Source organism: Amblyraja radiata, chromosome 31 (genome assembly GCF_010909765.2).
Source record: "Amblyraja radiata isolate CabotCenter1 chromosome 31, sAmbRad1.1.pri, whole genome shotgun sequence".
Taxonomy (NCBI): Eukaryota; Metazoa; Chordata; class Chondrichthyes; order Rajiformes; family Rajidae; genus Amblyraja; species Amblyraja radiata.
Window position 1 is genome coordinate 30,753,650 of NC_045986.1, and position 17,514 is coordinate 30,771,163.

General features: G+C 50.1%; 1 protein-coding gene and 1 non-coding gene across 2 annotated transcripts in view; one reads left to right on the top strand and one right to left on the bottom strand.

The window, feature by feature from the left end:
- Positions 1-17,514, bottom strand: part of igsf21 (immunoglobin superfamily member 21) — a 224,258-nt gene that overhangs the window by 92,426 nt on the left and 114,318 nt on the right. The window contains exon 4 of the mRNA XM_033048444.1: positions 4,397-4,515. Coding sequence (XP_032904335.1) covers positions 4,397-4,515 — 119 coding nt within the window. The remainder of the gene's footprint in view (positions 1-4,396; positions 4,516-17,514) is intronic.
- On the top strand, positions 6,879-7,074 carry LOC116990672. Its single transcript, XR_004416596.1, has one exon. It is a non-coding gene; the product is annotated as a U2 spliceosomal RNA (small nuclear RNA).

Here is a 17,514-nt window from a genome sequence, read left to right on the forward strand (position 1 = left end):
CGCAGTGCCAGAGACCTGGGTTCGATCCTGACTACGGGTGTTGTCTGAACGGAGTTTGTACGTTCTCCCCGTGACCTGTGTGGGTTTCCTCCCACACTCCAAAAATATACATGTTTGTAGGTTAATTGTAAATTGTCCCTAGTGTGTAGGATAGTGTAAGTGTGCGGGGATTGCAGGTCGGCGCAGACTCGGTGGGCCGAAGGGCCTGTTTCCGCACTGTATCTCTAAACTAAACTAATCTGCTGTGGGTTTAGCCATGCGCTGCAGTTGTGGGTTGAGGTGTAGGAGTCAAATCACATCATTTGTATTTACCTTTGTGTTCAGCTTAGCTCCGCTCAGCTCGGGCAAACCGGCAATCATCTCAGAGTGTGGTGTTCGACTCAAATGTCAAAGTACAGAAAGGGAAGCTGCAGTATGTTGAATGCTCCTTCTGAAGTGTACAAAACCCGGGGACGATTGGCAGAGCATGTTGCCCCTGCTGGAGGCACTCTTGTGTAACGCACCATGGGGCGATCCAGAGCCATCACCTCCCTCCACAATTACAAGCAATCTCTGTCTCTTTGATGTGCCGCTCAATGAACAAACCTTTTCCCAGAGTGGTTTGTTCTGCTCTTCTATGCCCCGTGGAGCTGCAGGAATGTTTAGCCTGTAACCCCCCCCCCCCCCCTTCCTCCCACCAGCCCGCCTTCACTCTCACGCTCAGACCCTTTGATAAAGGAACTGGGCTCCCGGGGCCAGGAGCATCCCAGGTTGAGAGCAGCAGGGTAGACTGGAATAACAGGAGGATTGAGTGAGGTAAGAAAGATGTTGCCCGCTGTTATAATCCATCCCTCAGACCAAACACTGTGTGTTAACGTGCGGCCTGGTGGTGGAACGTCTAACGCTGCTCCCCCACAGTGACCCCGGCTCCATCCTGATCTGTGCTGCTGTCTGTGTGGGATTTGCACGTTGCCTTTCTCAGCGTGTGCATTTTCTCCAGTTTCCCCGGTTATCCTGAGCTGCCGGAGGAGGTAGTTGAAGCAGGTACTAGCACAACGTTGAAGAAGCATCGAGACAAGTACATGGATAGGATAGGTTTAGAGGGATATGGGCCAAATGCAGGCAGGTGGGACTATTGTAGATGGGGCATGTAGATCGGCGTGGACAGGTTCGGGCCAAAGGGCCTGTTTCCACGCTCCTGAAGATGAATCACTTTTATTTGCACCAAATATGTAATATGTAATATGCGAGCTGGCAGATGTGGAGGGAATTGATGGGAAGTTAGGGAGAAGAAATGGGATTAATGTTAGACTGTGTAAATGGCGGGCCTGTGATCAGTGATGTTCTGCATTGATCACTGTGCTGGGACCTCTGTTGTTTGTGATATATGTAAAGGACTTGGGTGTAAATGTAGATGGGCTGGTTAATACGTTTGTAGACGACACCTAAACTGGTGGAGTTGTGGACAGTTAAAGTACACAACGGGATATAGAGCTACACAAATGGGCAGAGAAATGGCAGGTGACATTTAAGTCAAGCAAGTGTGAGGTGTTGCACTGGGATGTCGAATGGAAGGGAAAAGTATACAGTTAATGGCATTGATGAAAAGAGGGATCTTGGGAACCAAGTCCTTCAGTCCCTGAAAGTGGCAACTTAAGTAGATAAGGTGGTAAAGAACCTGTGGTCTGCTTGCTTTCGTTGATTGGGGCATTTAGTATAAGAGTCAAGAAGTCAAGATGCAGCTTTCTAAAATGTTGTTAAGGCTGCATTTGGAATATTGAGTGCAGCTCTGGTTTCTTCATTACAGGTAGGATGTGGAGGCTTTAGAGAGGGGGCAGATGAGGATTCCCAGAACACTGCCTGGATTGGAAGCTATTAGCTATGAAGAGAGATTGGACAATCTTTGATTGGTTTCTCTGAACGGACACCTAATATAAGTATACAACGTGATGGTAGACAGCCAGAGACAAGTTCCCAGGGTGAAATGTCAAAGACAAGAGGGCATAGGTTGTGCAGAGAGTGGTGGGTGCGTGGATGGTGAGGGTGGTGGTCTATGGCTTTTAGATGGGTGCATGGAGATAGAGACAGATAGATTCTTGATTAGTAAAGGCCTCAGAGGTCATGGGGAGAAGGCAGGAGAGTGGGGTTAGGAGGGAGAGATAGATCAGCCATAATTGAATGGTGGAGTAGACTTGATGGGCCGAATGGCCTAATTCTGCTCCTGTGATGTTACGACCGTATGCAGGGAATGAAGGGGTATGGATCAGCCATGATCACACTGAATGGCGGTGCTGGCTCGAAGGGCCGAATGGCCTACTCTTGCACCTATTGTCTATTATCTATTGTCCATTGGATCACGTGCAGGCAGAGGAGAGTAGTTTAACCTGACATGGTGCTGGCATGGACATTGTGGGCCGAAGGGCCTGTTCCTGCACTGTACGGTTCTGTGTTCCACGCTCCACAGTTTGGATTTGTTTTTGTTTACCAAAAATAATTAAAATCAACTATTTACAAAAGTGATATGTACAGTACAAAATACAACAAACCCACCACCAGAATATAAAATAATGCAAATATTCTTCAATATTGAATATTAAATCACAATTTCCCCATCCTCGTCAAGGATACATTCCACCCCCAGGGTGCCCGAGGACAGGGCGTAGTCCCTCTCTAACACCACCTGGGCATGGACGTAACCCCGGACAAGGGGCAGGTAGCCGGCTCGGGCAGAGTCCTCCACCGCTTGGCGCCGTGACTCGCGGATGGCCAGCTTGGCCAGACCCAGGAGCAACCCCAACCAGGACATCTTCGGCCCCACCCTCTCCCCTACGCACAGGGTGGCCAAAGATGAGGATGGTGGGTGTGAAGTTCAAAAAGGCAAGGAGCAGCCCCTTTAGATATTGGAACAGTGGCTGCAGCCTCACACACTCCATATACACGTGGTACACAGACTCTTCCAGCCCGCATAGTGGCTCCTACGCTGCACAGTGGGTCAGTTCCACGTGTGCTGGATATGTCCAGCGGTGAGCTGGCCGCCAGCACTGTGAGGAGGGGAAGTACTAAATGCCTCTCGGATACCTGCAGTAATTGTAGCTGGCAGCTGCTGGGGCTTGGAACACTTATCGAGCTAAAACTCAGCTTGTGGGGTCGTTTATAGAGCTCTTCCTGTCCTCAGTGGAGCCAGGCTTCATGAACACCACAGCTATGCTGAGGCAGAGTGCTGACATATCCTTCAGATGAAGGTTTTGCAATTATAGATAAACTATTTTCATCAGCAGGAGCTTTGCTGACTAGTGGACGCAGGTTTCAGATAATTGGCTCAAAGAACAGCAGGTAGTGCTTCGGGGAGGAGCTGAGGAAATTGAGAATCATTTTTGTATGCAATGAGTTGTGTTGAAGTGAAATGAGAGCAGGAACAGGAGCAGGCCACTCGGCCCCTCGAGCCTGCCCTGCCATTCAATGTGATGATATATTGACTGTACGGAGTTTGTACGTTCTCTCCGTGACCTACGGATGCTCCGGTTTCCTCCCACACACCAAAGATGTACAGGTTTGTAGGCTAATTGGCTTGGTATAAATGTAAACTGTCCCTAGTATGTGTAGGATAGTGCAAGTGTGCAGGGACTGCTGGTCAGCGCGGACTCGGTGGGCCGAAGGGCCTGTTTCTGAGCTGTATCTCTAAACTAAAACTGAACTCTTTTGTGTCAGTTCCCCATTGTTTTCAATTGCCAGATCTTTCAAAAATGTATCTCTTCCTTGAGTAGGAACAGTCTGGTTAGAAGGGTGATGGAAACAGACTCCTGAAGGGCCTGTCCCACTTACGCATTTTTTTCGGCAACTTGCCGGCACCCGTCATAGTCGCAGCAGGTTGCCGAAATTGTTCAACATGTTGAAAACCCAGCGGCGACCAGAAAAAGGTACGACTCTTTGAGCGACTACTCACCACCAAACAGGCGTCACCCCGCAAGGAAGAGTCCAGAACCAGGGGCCACAGTTTAAGAATAAGGGGTAGGTCATTTTGAACTGAGATGAGGAAAAACTTTTTCACCCAGAGAGTTGTGAATCTGTGGAATTCTCTGCCTCATAAGACAGTGGAGGCTGATTTACTGCATGCATTCAAAAGAGAGTAGGATAGAATTCTTAGGCTAATGGAATCAAGGGGTATGAGGAGAAGGCAGGAACGGGGTACTGATTGTAGATGATCAGCCATGATCGCATTGAATGGCGGTGCTGGCTCGAAGGGCCAAATGGCCAACTCCTGCACCCATTGTCTATGTATCTATGAATTGGCCATGTTCAGTTCTATGTTCTTTATGCATCTGAAGTTCTGTTGAAGTTCTTTAGATTCGTGATCAGTCTGAAACTTTCTTCCCACACGTTACAAATCTGAACACCACCCGTGGCTACCGCAGCTTACCCATGACGTTGAGAAAGACCCGGCCATAGGCTTCCAGAAACTTCTTGCGGTTTGTCCTGTCGTAGATGCCAACGTGACACTCGAATGGCCCGTTATCCAGAATACGGACTTCAGGAATACTGTTTCATAAAAAGAAAATAGAGGATAAAATTAGTCAAATCAAAATAAAGTCTAGTCCTCTGTCAATAGATAAGAGTCTCTGACACACAAGAGACGGGGCAGCACGGTGGTGCAGCGGTAGAGTTGCTGCCTCACAGTGCCAGCGATCCAGGTTCAATCCTGACCACGGGTGCTGTCTGTACAGATATTGTTTGTTCTCCCTGTGACCGTGTAGGTTTCCTCCCACACTCCAAAGACGTACGTACAGGCTTGAAGGCTAATTGGCTTGGTATGATTGTAAATTGTCCCTTGTGTGTCGTATGCGGGGATCGCTGGTCAGCATGGACCCGGTGGGCCGAAGGGCCTGTTTCCGTGGTGTAAACTAAACTCACAGCAGCAGAGACCCGGGTTCGATCCTGACTACAGGTGCTGTCTGTACAGAATTTGTACGTTCTCACCGTGACCACGTGGGTTTTCTCCGGGAGCTCTGGTTTCCCCCCATATTCCAAAGATTTGCAGGTATGTAGGTTAATTGGCTTCTGTAAATTGTCCCAAGTGTGTTGGATAGAACTAGCGTATGGGTGATCGATGGTCGGCGTGGGCCGAAGGGCCTGTTTCCATCTGTATCTGTAACCTAAACGGAACTAAACAAGGATGGGATTATATATACAGGAGATAGGGGTGGAGTCATACTATAGCAGGGACAGAGTTGTATGGGTGGGTGGTGTTATACAGGAACAGGCATAGTTATACAACATCGACTGGGCTTGCATTCACTGGAATTTAGAAAGATGAGAGGGGATCTTATAGAAACATATGCAATTCTTAAAAGGTTGGACAGGCTAGATGCAGGAAAAATGTTCCTCATGTTGAGGGAGTCCAGAAGCAGGGGTCACAGTTTAAGAATAAGGGGTGGGCCATTTAGGACTGAGATGAGGAAAAACGTTTTCACCCAGAGAGTTGTGAATCTGTGGAATTCTCTAATTCACTGGATGTTTTCAAGAGAGAGGTAGATTTAACTCTTAGGGATAACGGAATCAAGGGATGTGGGGAGAAAGCAGGAACGGGGTACTGATTCCGGATGATCAGCCATGATCATATTGAATGGCGGTACTGGCTTGAAGGGCCGAATGGCCTACTCCTGCACCTATATTTCTATGTTTCCAAGATTCAGGGAAGGAACTGCCTCGTACAACTACTTAATGCTGACTGCACTTCATTGAAATCATGCCAGATTAATATATATTTGTATTGTAGATCCTTCTAAACAAACAATACAAGTCAGTGTTAATAAAAGATACTCGTCACTCCAAAGATATGTCAAGAATTAATCTAAATACACATTACCAGTCAACCTAAACAAACCATGTGAGTTAATCCAAATACAATTGAGCATCGGCCCCATGTCAGTCAGCTGGTAACAGGCCAGCTGAGTGGAAGCTGGTGTTCAATCTGGTTTGCACAATGCCCAGTTATAGAGCAGGACAGCAATGCAGAAACTAGTGGACAGGCAGACATGCAGAGGGTAACTGAAGAAATTGGGATAAGCACTCCTAGTCCTGGAAACCCCAAACACTTGAGGAGTTCAATGAAAGGGAACACACACGCACACACACACAGAGTTGCCCCTGACCCTAGTCACAAACCACATCAGGTGAAGTACCAGTCTGAAGAAGGGTCTCGACCCGAAACATCACCTATTCCTTCTCTCCACAGATGCTGCCTGACCCGCTGAGTTACTCCAGCATTTTGTGTCTATCTGCTGAACTACTAGTTACCAAAGATAGATCACTCGACGAAAAAGACGTAGTACGGTCATGGGCAGATCCATGGGTCATTTCCGTAACCGGCTTCCGTCTCCCCACCAAAGATCCCGTAGCGGAGCAAAGTTACTAGTGCGGAGACGGAAGCCGGTCACGGAAACATCCTCGTCAAAATAAAAGTTCTTTGGTAAAATTCTTCTCCACATTTTCAGAATTTTAATTTATTAACACAAACTGTTCCCCCGCAACTTTGATTACACTGCGGGTCGGGTCGGGTCGGGTCGGGTCGGGTCGGGTTACTGAAATGGATGAAAAATGGCCCACGTTCCATTCCGTTGCGTACTACACTTCAGCCCATTGCATCTATCTTGCTTGCTATAGGATCTTCGCTGGCTACCTCTTTGGTGACCCTCGGACTATCTTTGATCGGACTTTCTGGCTTTACCTTGCACTAAAACGCTATTCCCTTTTCATGTATCTCTACACTGTAAATGGCTCGATTGTGATCATGTATTGTCTTTTGCTCAGCCTTGCCGAGGCAGCATTGGGTATAAATGGAGTCAATAGAATGGAGGCTGGTTTGTGGAAGCATCTTGTTCAACATGGGCGGGCTGGACCAAGTTGCTTCTCGGCCTTTTGGCTAAGATCAAGTGTAGTATCTGTTCTTATCAGTCAGTAAAAGAGCTAAATAAAGAGCGTCTGTTCTTATTAGAACAGGGAAAGAGATCTGTTCTTATTAGAACAGTCCTGGCGGTCCTTTAAGGACAGGAGCTGCAGATTACGATTTAAAAAATCGTAGCAATGGCAGCTGCAATGGGAACTAGAGGACAGGGTATCCGCAATACCCTGAGGATTAGTGTCAAGGATCTCAGTGAGGGGATGCCCTTCAGTCGGGACACCTTTGTAAAAAAGGTATTGCTGGAGACCTGCAAGTTCGAGCCCAGGGATATCTACTGCCTCCAGGACTTCCCGGGTAACGGCTATTTCGACGTTACATTTGTGCTTCCGACAGGATGGCAAAAACTGCTAAAGGATTTCAAGGAGAAGGGGAATGAAGCTCCGCTGTCGTTGCTGAAGGTGCAGCCACTCTTCACCCTCCCAAACCAAAAGGAAAGGACGATCACGGTCCATATGTTTAACCCACATGTGCCCGTAGTGGATGTCCTCACCTTCCTTGCTCGCTACGTCGACGGAGCAGGGAACAGCGTGGACGTGAAGGATCTGCATGGGATTTGGACGAGCAAGCGGCAGGTCAAGGTAAAACTGAGGGTGGACAAGGAAGGAACTCTCCTCCACCCTCCATCGGTGTTCGCAATTGGAGGAAACCGAGGATATTTAATTTACGTGGGGCAGCCCAGAGTTTGCAGAAAGTGTAATAAGCCTGGACATGTGATGGCCCAATGCAATGCAGTGGTCTGCAAAAACTGCAAAATGGAGGGCCACGAGACAAAGGACTGTCAAGCCAGCAAGAACTGTAACCTGTGTGGGGAGGGAGGCCACCTTTACAGGGCCTGCCCAAAAAGAGCATGCACATATGCACAGGCAACAAGAGGGGCGGCTTCCAGCACCCCCAGGGTAGGTGAGACACCCACTACCACTGCCAAGTCCCCAGCAGAAAGGGGAAACAGGGATGAGGACAGCCCAACCACCTCAGCCACCTCAACCACCTCGAGCCCCCAAGTGCCAGGAGAACTCCAGCACCAAGCCCAGGAGGGAGAGTCGATGGAGGAGGGGGGAGAGCAAATTTGGACTACTGTAAAATCCAAAAAACACCAGAAGGGTCAGCACACGGAGCAGAGGCCAGAAAGGGATGGCAAGCCCAAAAAAACCACCAAAAAACGGTCTCTCTCCCTGACAGAAGGGAGAAACCTCTCCTCGTCGGAGGATGAGGCGAACGGGAAACCCCACAAGAAGAAAATCGGGGCGGAAAGGAGAAGGTGCAGGACGATTGTACACCTGCACCAGGAGACCGAGAGCAGTGCAGCGGTCGAGGGGCTCCAGCCCCAGGACATCGGGAGCAGTGCAGCGATTGAGGGGCTCCGGCCCCAGGACAACGGGAGCAGTGCAGCGGTCGAGGGGCTCCGGCTACAGGACAACGGGAGCAGTGCAGCGATCGAGGAGCTCCAGCCCCAGGGCATCGGGAGCAGTGCAGCGGTCGAGGGGCTCCAGCCCCAGGGCATCGGGAGCAGTGCAGCGGTCGAGGGGCTCCAGCCCCAGGGCATCGGGAGCAGTGCAGTGGCCATTGGGCCCCAGCTCCGGGCAACCGGGAGCTTTGTAGCGGCCGATGGGCCCCAGCTCCGGGCAACCGGGAGTATCGTAGAGGCCGATGGGCCCCAGCTCCGGGCAACCGGGAGCAGTGCAGCGGCCATTGGGCCTCAGCTCCGAGTTTCCGGGAGCAGTAAGCCTGTCACTGAGCCCCAGCCACGAGAGACGGGGGAAGCGGCGCACCCAGAAGGGGGTAAAACGAGCAGCCCCCCCCCCAACGACACCTCGGGTTACCACAGGGGAAACCCAACCCGTTGAGGAGGCCGGGTATCTGAGCCCAGGAAAGGTGAGGCAATTCACCGAAGCGGTGGGCATGAGGGAGCAGGAAAACGGACTCTAAAGGACAATGGAGCTCAAACTGGCATCCTTAAACGTGCGCAGTGTGAAGAGCACTGCGCGATGTGTTAATGCCTTGCAGTACCTGGCCAAGGTCAAGGCAGATGTGACTTTTCTACAGGAGTGCGGGTTGCCACACCTCCGCTGTTATCGGAGGTGGTCGCGATGGTGGCCCCACGGACTGTCTGTGTGGTCGGGGGGCAATGATTGTCGTGCTTCTGGCCTGGGGATATTGCTGCGGGGAGGGAACTTCGCCATCACTGAGGTCAGGGAGGTGGTTGCGGGGCGTCTCCTCGTGGTGGATGTAATGTACCGTGGTTCTCCGCTCCGGCTGATTAATGTGTATGCCCCACCCGTGCGGAGCGAGCGGCAGGCCGTTCTCCAGCAGCTCCCAGTGCTGTTGGCCACGTCCCGGCAGCTCGTTCTGGCCGGTGACTTCAACTGCATCATTGATGCGGCTGGACGATCCGGCAGTGCCGACAACAGACTGGACAGCACGTCCAAGTTCCTGATGGAAACGGTAAAAGACGCAAAGCTGCACGACGCCTTCAGCGACCCTGCAGGCGGGTCCCAGCCGCGGTTCACCTGGTCGAGATCGGACGGTTTAGCCCGATCCCGGATAGACTTCGTCTTCACCACGAAGGCCGTCACGGTGAGACACACCAACCTCACGCCGGTGTTCTTCTCTGACCACTGCCTCCTTCAGGCTTCCTGTCACCTACAGGAGGACCGGAAGGCAGGCAGAGGGACGTGGAAGTTAAATGTGAAGCTGTTGACCCCGGAGAACGTGGAGGAGCTAAAGAGGGACTACGCACGTTGGAGAACGGTGAGGCCCCTCTTTGACTCCCCGACACTCTGGTGGGAAGCAACCAAGGAGAACATTAAGAGGTTCTTCATAGCCAAAGGGGTTCAGAGAGCAAGACAGAGTCAGAGGGAATTGTGCCAACTCCAGACAGAATTGCAACAACTGCTCCTTCTGCAGTCGAGGGGGGTGGATGTGAGGGAGGAACTTAGAGAGGTGAAGGACCGGCAAGCTCGGCTCTTTACCTCTGAATCCTCCAAGATCATCTTCCGATCCAGGGTCCGCCATGTGGAGCAGGATGAGACGTGCTCACGTTTCTTCTTCCATAAGGTTCACAGGGGGAGCTCTGTGATCAACAGCCTTAGGGAGGAGGACGGCTCGGTAGCATCCTCGCAGACAGACATGATGAGGGTCTGCAAATCCTTTTACTCGGAATTGTATGACCAAAAGGCCACAGACAGCACCGCCTCCCAGAACTTCCTGTCCTCTATCACGGAGGTCTTGGAGGACAGCAAGCAGGAGAGTCTGGACCAACCACTGACCCTAGAGGAGCTGACTGGCTCCATCCGATCCTTTGACTCGAGTAAAACTCCCGGAAGCGATGGCTTACCGGCCGAGTTGTATTCGGCTCTGTGGGACTGGGTGGGCCCGGACCTGCTGGAAGTGTACAACGACATGCTTCTAGCCGGCAGCATGTCAGACTCCATGAGGAAGGGCAGCATCACCCTAATCTACAAGCAGAAGGGGGAGATGAAAGATATAAAGAATTGGAGACCCATAACATTGTTGAATGTAGACTACAAGATCCTGTCTAAGGCCATCGCCAACCGGGTCAAGTCTGCTCTGGGACGGGTGATCCACCCGGACCAAACCTGTGCTGTACCTGGCAGGAAAATCTCAGACAGCCTAGCGCTGCTGAGAGATACCATCGCCTACGTGCAGGACAGACGGGTGGATGCCTGCCTAGTCAGCTTGGACCAGGAGAAGGCCTTCGACAGGATATCGCACACGTACATGAGGGACGTGCTCTCCAAAATGGGTTTTGGGGAGGGAATCCGAAATTGGATCAAACTGCTCTACACCGACATCCGTAGTGCAGTCCAAATCAATGGGTGGGAATCAGACAGTTTCCCTGTAAGGTCTGGAGTCAGGCAGGGTTGCCCTCTCTCTCCTGTCTTGTTTGTCTGCTGTATTGAACCTTTTGCCGAGTCCATCAGGAAGGATGCGAGCATAAGAGGAGTGACATTGCCAGGCAGTGGGGGCATTCAGGTCAAGACCTCCCTGTACATGGACGATGTCGCCGTCTTCTGCTCGGATCCAAGGTCGGTCCGCAGATTGATCAGCATCTGTGACCAGTTTGAGTCGGCCACGGGAGCCAGGGTGAACCGCAGGAAGAGCGAGGCCATGCTCTTTGGCAACTGGCCCGACCGATCTTCCATCCCCTTCACCATCAAGCCTGACTTCTTGAAGGTGCTGGGAATCTGGTTCGGGGGGGCTGAGTCGAGTAACAAGAATTGGCTGGAGCGGATAGCCAGGGTGGGGAGGAAGCTGGAGCTGTGGAAGCAACGCTCCCTCTCCATAACCGGGAAAAATTTGGTCATCAGGTGTGAGGTGCTCTCGGGTCTGCTGTACTTGGCACAGGTGTGGCCTGTCCCTCCCTCCTACGCCACGGGGATCACCCGGGCCGTCTTCCAGTTCATCTGGGGGTCGAGGATGGACCGGGTACGACGGGTCACCATGTACAAGTCGGCAGACAACGGGGGGCAAAAGCGTGCCCAACGTCGCCCTCATCCTGATGGCCACCTTTGTGTGTGGCTGCATCAGGCGGAGTGTAGAGCCAAGGCACGTGGGCACTAAGTGCCACTACCTGCTGAGGTTCTACCTGTCCCCGGTGTTGCGAAGGATGGGCCTGGCGCAGATGCCACGCAATGTACCAGTCAGCTGGACATTGCCGCCCCATCTGACGTCTGTTGACAGGTTCTTCCGGACCAACACCTTTGACCACAAGTCCATCGGGCAGTGGTCAGCACGTAATGTCCTGCAGGCACTGCAGGGAAAGGACTCGATGGATCCGGTGGCGTGGTTCCCAGAGCAGACTGCCCAGCTTGTCTGGCAAAATGCCTCATCGCCAGAACTGACCAACAAGCACCAAGACCTGGCTTGGCTGGCGGTGAGGGGAGCCCTCTCAGTTAGATCCTTCCTGCACCGTCGGAACCTCACTACCAGCGCACGCTGCCCCCGGGACGGTTGCTATGGAGAGGAGACGGTTGCCCACCTCTTTGCAGAGTGTGGATTTGCAAAACGAGTCTGGAGAGGTATGAAAGGGTCCCTGGAACGATTTATCCCGAACAGCTCCGTCACAGAGGACTCTGTGATTTACGGACTGTTCCCAGGGACACATTCAGAGACTGACATCGAGTGCTGCTGGAGGGTCATCAACTCGGTGAAAGACGCTCTTTGGTCTGCCCGAGCGTTGCTCACCACCCAGCAGAGCGAGATGTCCGTCAGGGAATGTTGCCGACTGGCCCACTGCAGACTGCAGGAGTACGTGCTAAGGGACTCGCTGAAGCTTGGTGCAGCCAACGCCAAGGCTCGGTGGGGGAGGGCCACAGTCTAGGGTCCTTCCGCTGCTGGACATGGGGGGCACAGTATGGTGGAGACGCCCCTCAAATTAAATTAAATTAAGGGAAGGTATCCCACACCAGAGGGCCACATGAGTGGCACGGGTGGGGGACATTTTTTGTGGAACTTGAAATGTCAGATGGAAATTTTCGCACTTTGTACACATTGTATATATTTATTACTTGAACAGGGGCCACAGAGTGGCACTGGTGGGGGACTGTATGGTGAAATTTGACAAATATAAAAAAAAAAATTGTACTGGAAAAAGTTTGTATAGTCTCCGAAAATGTCGGATGAAATTTGTTTTGAATGGTTCAGAAATTGTATATATTTACCAATTGAATAAAGTATATTTTGAAATAAAAAAAAAAAAAAGTTGCCTGATAACAGCTGACCTGCCATCCTGTGGGATGAGGACGGCTCGGAGAATCTCAGGGGTCGGGAGAACACTCTGTCAGGGACACAGGGGAAAGACAATGAGGAGACACACCTTGCCCATGAACACATGCCCCGATGATGGGACGTGTAGAGAAAATATATTCCTGCTTTAAATGCTCATGCTTCATGAAGATATATTGGCCAGCTTTAATAAATGGCATATGAAAAAAGTATCAGAAGTATCACTCTCCAACTATTCATGTTGCCATCTCTCCCATTGGTTCCTGTCTCTCTGTAGATGCTCTGCACAGCGACAGATTTCAAAGAGAATAACTCACCAATATCGCACTTAAGAATTTCTTCGAGAGTATTAGCGTTAAGACCGAGGTACTTGTGCTCAGTCCATCTGTGTCTCCCACATACACAGTAAAACATGTCTCCAAATGAGCCAATTCAACCAAGGGAGGATATTTATAGTGTGTGAAAAAAAAGTGACATCATTTGTGCCACGTGATGATTTAACAACACTTCACAATGTTCATTCAAGATTTAACGGGAAAGCTCGGGAGACGGACAAGTCACTCGCACAAATAACAGAAATGCCGAGTACCGTGGGAACTCTTTATCTACCCTCCGTTATATCGTGTGATATCGTGCTAGACCACGACCACTTCACTCTGGTTACATCTTGCGTCAAGTCGCCCCGTGAAAAAGCCGCTTTAGGAAGCTTTTAAACCTTAAAGGAATAAATTCATAGAGTGCTACAGTGGAAACAGGCCCTTTGGCCCAACTTGCCCACACCGACCAACATGTCCCATCTACACTAGATCCACGTGCCTACGTTTGGCCAATATCCCTCTAAACCTGTCCTGTCCGTGTACCTGTCGGAATGTTTCTATTTATTGTTGAATATTTCAACTAAATATGGAGACACAAGGAACTGCAGTTGCTGGAATCTTGAGTAAAACACAAAGTGCTGGAGTAACTCAGCGTGTGTGGCAGCATCTCTGGAGGACATGGGTAGGTGAGGTTATGGGTTGGAACCCTTCCTTAGATGTTCAACTAAATCCATCCACTTGGTCACATGCTTTCCATTAGAAACCAGCACAGAACAAGGACTGGTGCCCCTCCCATTGCTCAGATATGCTGAGGTCTAATTCAACGTCCACACTGCCATCGGCTCTCCAAGTGTCCAAGCAGAAATGTAGGGTTGAATCAAAGAGGTAAGGCCCGTGAGTAACAGAAGCAGGAACAGGCCATTCAGCCCCTTTGCCTGTGATTTCCTTGATATCTAAAAACCCGTTCATCTCTGCCTTGAATATGCTCAGTGACTGAACCTTGACAATCACAAAGTTCACAGCTCTACGCCGAGCCTGCGCCGAATGTGATCACCCCGTACAGTACCACTGTCCTACACTTGAGGGACAATTTACAATTGTTTAAACCAAAGCCAATTAACCTATAAACCTGTACATCTTTGGAATGTGGGAGGAAACCAGTGCACCTTGGGAAAACCCACGTGGTCACAGGGAGAACGTACAAACTCCATACAGACAGTCAGGGGCGGAAAAACCCGGGGGGGCCAGAGGGGACACGTTCCCCCCCCATGTTTTAAGAGGTGGGGGACATCCCCGCCAGGTTAACCTGCCTGGGCTTGCGGGAAATATGGCCAGCGCGGAGAAGCAGCGCTGGTGTCCCGTCAGCCCAGACAGGGCTGTTGGTTAACCTGGCGAGACAGGCAGTTGAGCTGCATTTAGCGCTGGATTGAGCCTCCAAAGCCTCGCGCGCGCGTGTGCGTGTGTGCGTGCGTGCGTGCGCGCGTGTGTGTGTGTGTGAGCACATGCGCCCGCCAAAAAATTGTGTCCCCCGTCCCCTCCATGTTTTGATAGTGTGTTCCGCTCTTGCAGACAGTATCCATAGTCGGGATCGAACCCAGGACTCTGGCGCTGTGAGGCAGTAGCTCTACCACTGTGCCGCCATTTTAATTTTCATTACCACCAGATCTTTGTTTATGTTGGCTCCTTTCCCGAGGCAGCGTGAAGTGTAGATGGAGTCAGTGGTGGGGAGTCTGGTCTGTGTGATGTGCTCTTTGTCCTGAGCCCCTGCTGCGCGTGTGTGTGTGTGTGCGTGTGCGTGTGCGTGTGTGTGGTCAGCGGTGGGGAGTCTGGTCTGTGTGATGTGCCCTTTGTCCTGAGCCCCTGCTGCGTGATGAATGCAGCAGCACGTGATGTGGATGTGATGAATACCACCACCACCACCCTCCCCACCCACTGCCCCCACATACATTCACTGTACAAGCAGCAAAATAGCCACATGGATCAACAATCATCTTTGGGGCTTTATCCCAACGCCACCAGGAATGAGAGATGCACAAAATTAATTGCATTAAAGTGTTTTTTGTTATAGTTGTTGTAGGTTAAGAACAGCTTCATTTATTTCACTGCTCACACTGCTGTGTTGCAAATATAAAAGCTGACCTGTTAAAAACGCTTATTTAATCTTAACCCCTGCAGCATCTGAGAAATATTAATACAATATTTTCTCCATTCTGGTGTCTGCTGTCATCCTTTGACACTTATTACATTTGTGTAACTGAGGGCTGTCTTGGAATTTAGATCTTGCCTTCTCCATGGGAGGGGGTTGCTCTGTCAACATCCCAGAACTCTGAGCTCGGGTCAGACCCAGGTCGGAAACTGCCTCAACACGCCGGCACGGTGGTGCAGCGGTAGAGTTGCTGCCTCACAGCGCCAGAGACCCGGGTTCCATCCTGACTACAGGTGCTGTCTGTACGGAGTTTGTACGTTCTCCCCGTGACCTGCGTGTGTTTTCTGCAAGATCTTCGGTTTCCTCCCACACTCCAAAGACGTACAGGTTTGTAGGTTAATCAGCTTGGTATAAATGTAAAAACTTGTCCCTAGTGTGTGTAGGATAGTGTTACTGTGCAGGGATCGCTGGTCAGCGAGGACTCGGAGGGAATAGGTGCAGGAGTAGGCCCTTCAGCCCTTTGAGCCAGCACCGCCATTTAATATGATCATGGCTGATCATCCAAAATCAGTACCCCGTTCCTGCTTTTTCCCCCACATCCCTTGATTCCCTTAGCCCTAAGAACTAAATCTAACTCTCTCTTGAAAACATCCAGTGAATTGGCCTCCACTGCCTTCTGTGGCAGAGAATTCCACAACTCTCTGTGTGAAAAAGTTGTTCTTCATCTCAGTCCTAAATGGCCTACCCCTTATTCTTAAACTGTGACCCCTGGTTCTGGACTCCCCCAACATCGGGAACATTTATCCTGCATCTACACTGTCCAATCCTCTAAGAATTGTATATGTTTCTATAAGATCCCCTCTCACCCTTCTAAATTCCAATGAATATAGACATAGACATAGAAAATAGGTGCAGGAGTAGGCCATTCGGCCCTTCGAGCCTGCACCGCCATTCAATATGATCATGGCTGATCATCCAACTCAGTACCCTGTACCTGCCTTCTCTCCATACCCCCTGATCCCTTTAGCCACAAGGGCCACATCTAACTCCCTCTTAAATATAGCCAATGAACTGGCCTCAACTACCTTCTGCGGCAGAGAATTCCAGAGATTCACCACTCTCTGTGTGAAAATATAAGCCCAGTCGACCCATTCTTTCATCATATGTCAGTCCCAACATCCCGGGAATTAACCTGGTGAATCGAGCTGACATTGTCCAAAATTATTTTCCCCTTGGGTTTTGCTGCATTAACAGAGTAAAGGTTGCCCTTCATTAGTCCAAGGGATGGGATTCACATTTCAATGGTTAGTTTAGTTGAGAGAAACAGCGCGAAGCAGGCCCTTCAGCCCACCTAGTCCACGCTGACCAGCAATCCCCGCACACTAGCACTGGCCTACAAACTAAGGACAATTTACTAAGCCTCCACTGGACCCTCTCCAACGCCAGCACAACCTTCCTCAGATTATAGGGCCCAAAACTGCTCACAATACTCCAAAAGTCTCAGCAATACATCACTATTTTTATATTCTAGTCCTCTGGAAATAAATGCAAGCATTGCATTTGCCTTCCTTACCACCGATTCGACTTGCAAATTAACTTTTTGTGAATCCTACAATTGCTACATGACCTCCCAACTTCTTTACTCAATACTCTGACTGATGAAGGCCAAAGTGCCAAAAGCCTTTCTGACCACCTTATCTACCTGCGACTCGACCTTCAAGGAACCATGCACCTGCACTCCTAGATCCCTCTGCTCTGCAACACTCCCCAGAGCCGACCATTCACTGTGTAGGTCTTGCCCTTGTTCAATGTCCCAAAATGCAACACCTCATACTATTAAATTCCATCAACCATTCCTCCGCCCACCTGGCCAATCGATCCAGATCCTGCTGCAATCTTTCACAACCATCTTCACTATCTGCAAAACCACCCACTTTTGTATCATCAGCAAACTTGCTCATCTTGCCCTGTACGTTCTCATCCAAATCATTGATGTAGATGACAAACAATAATGGGTGGTGTTCTGTGTCAATATGCAGAGAAATCTTGGAGTTTGTATTTCCAGATCTAAATGTAAAATCCTTCGCAAATACAAATACAAAACTGCAATTAAAAGACAAAGTACTTCTAGTATTATATAGTACTTGTTCTATAATACCAGGATGTACTTCTAGTATTATATAGTACTTGTTCTATAGTACCAAGATGTACTTCTAGTATTATATAGTACTTGTACTAAAACACCAGGATGTACTTCTAGTATTATATAGTACTTGTTCTATAGTACCAAGATGTACTTCTAGTATTGTATAGCACTTGTACTAAAACACCAGGATGTACTTCTAGTATTATATAGTACTTGTTCTATA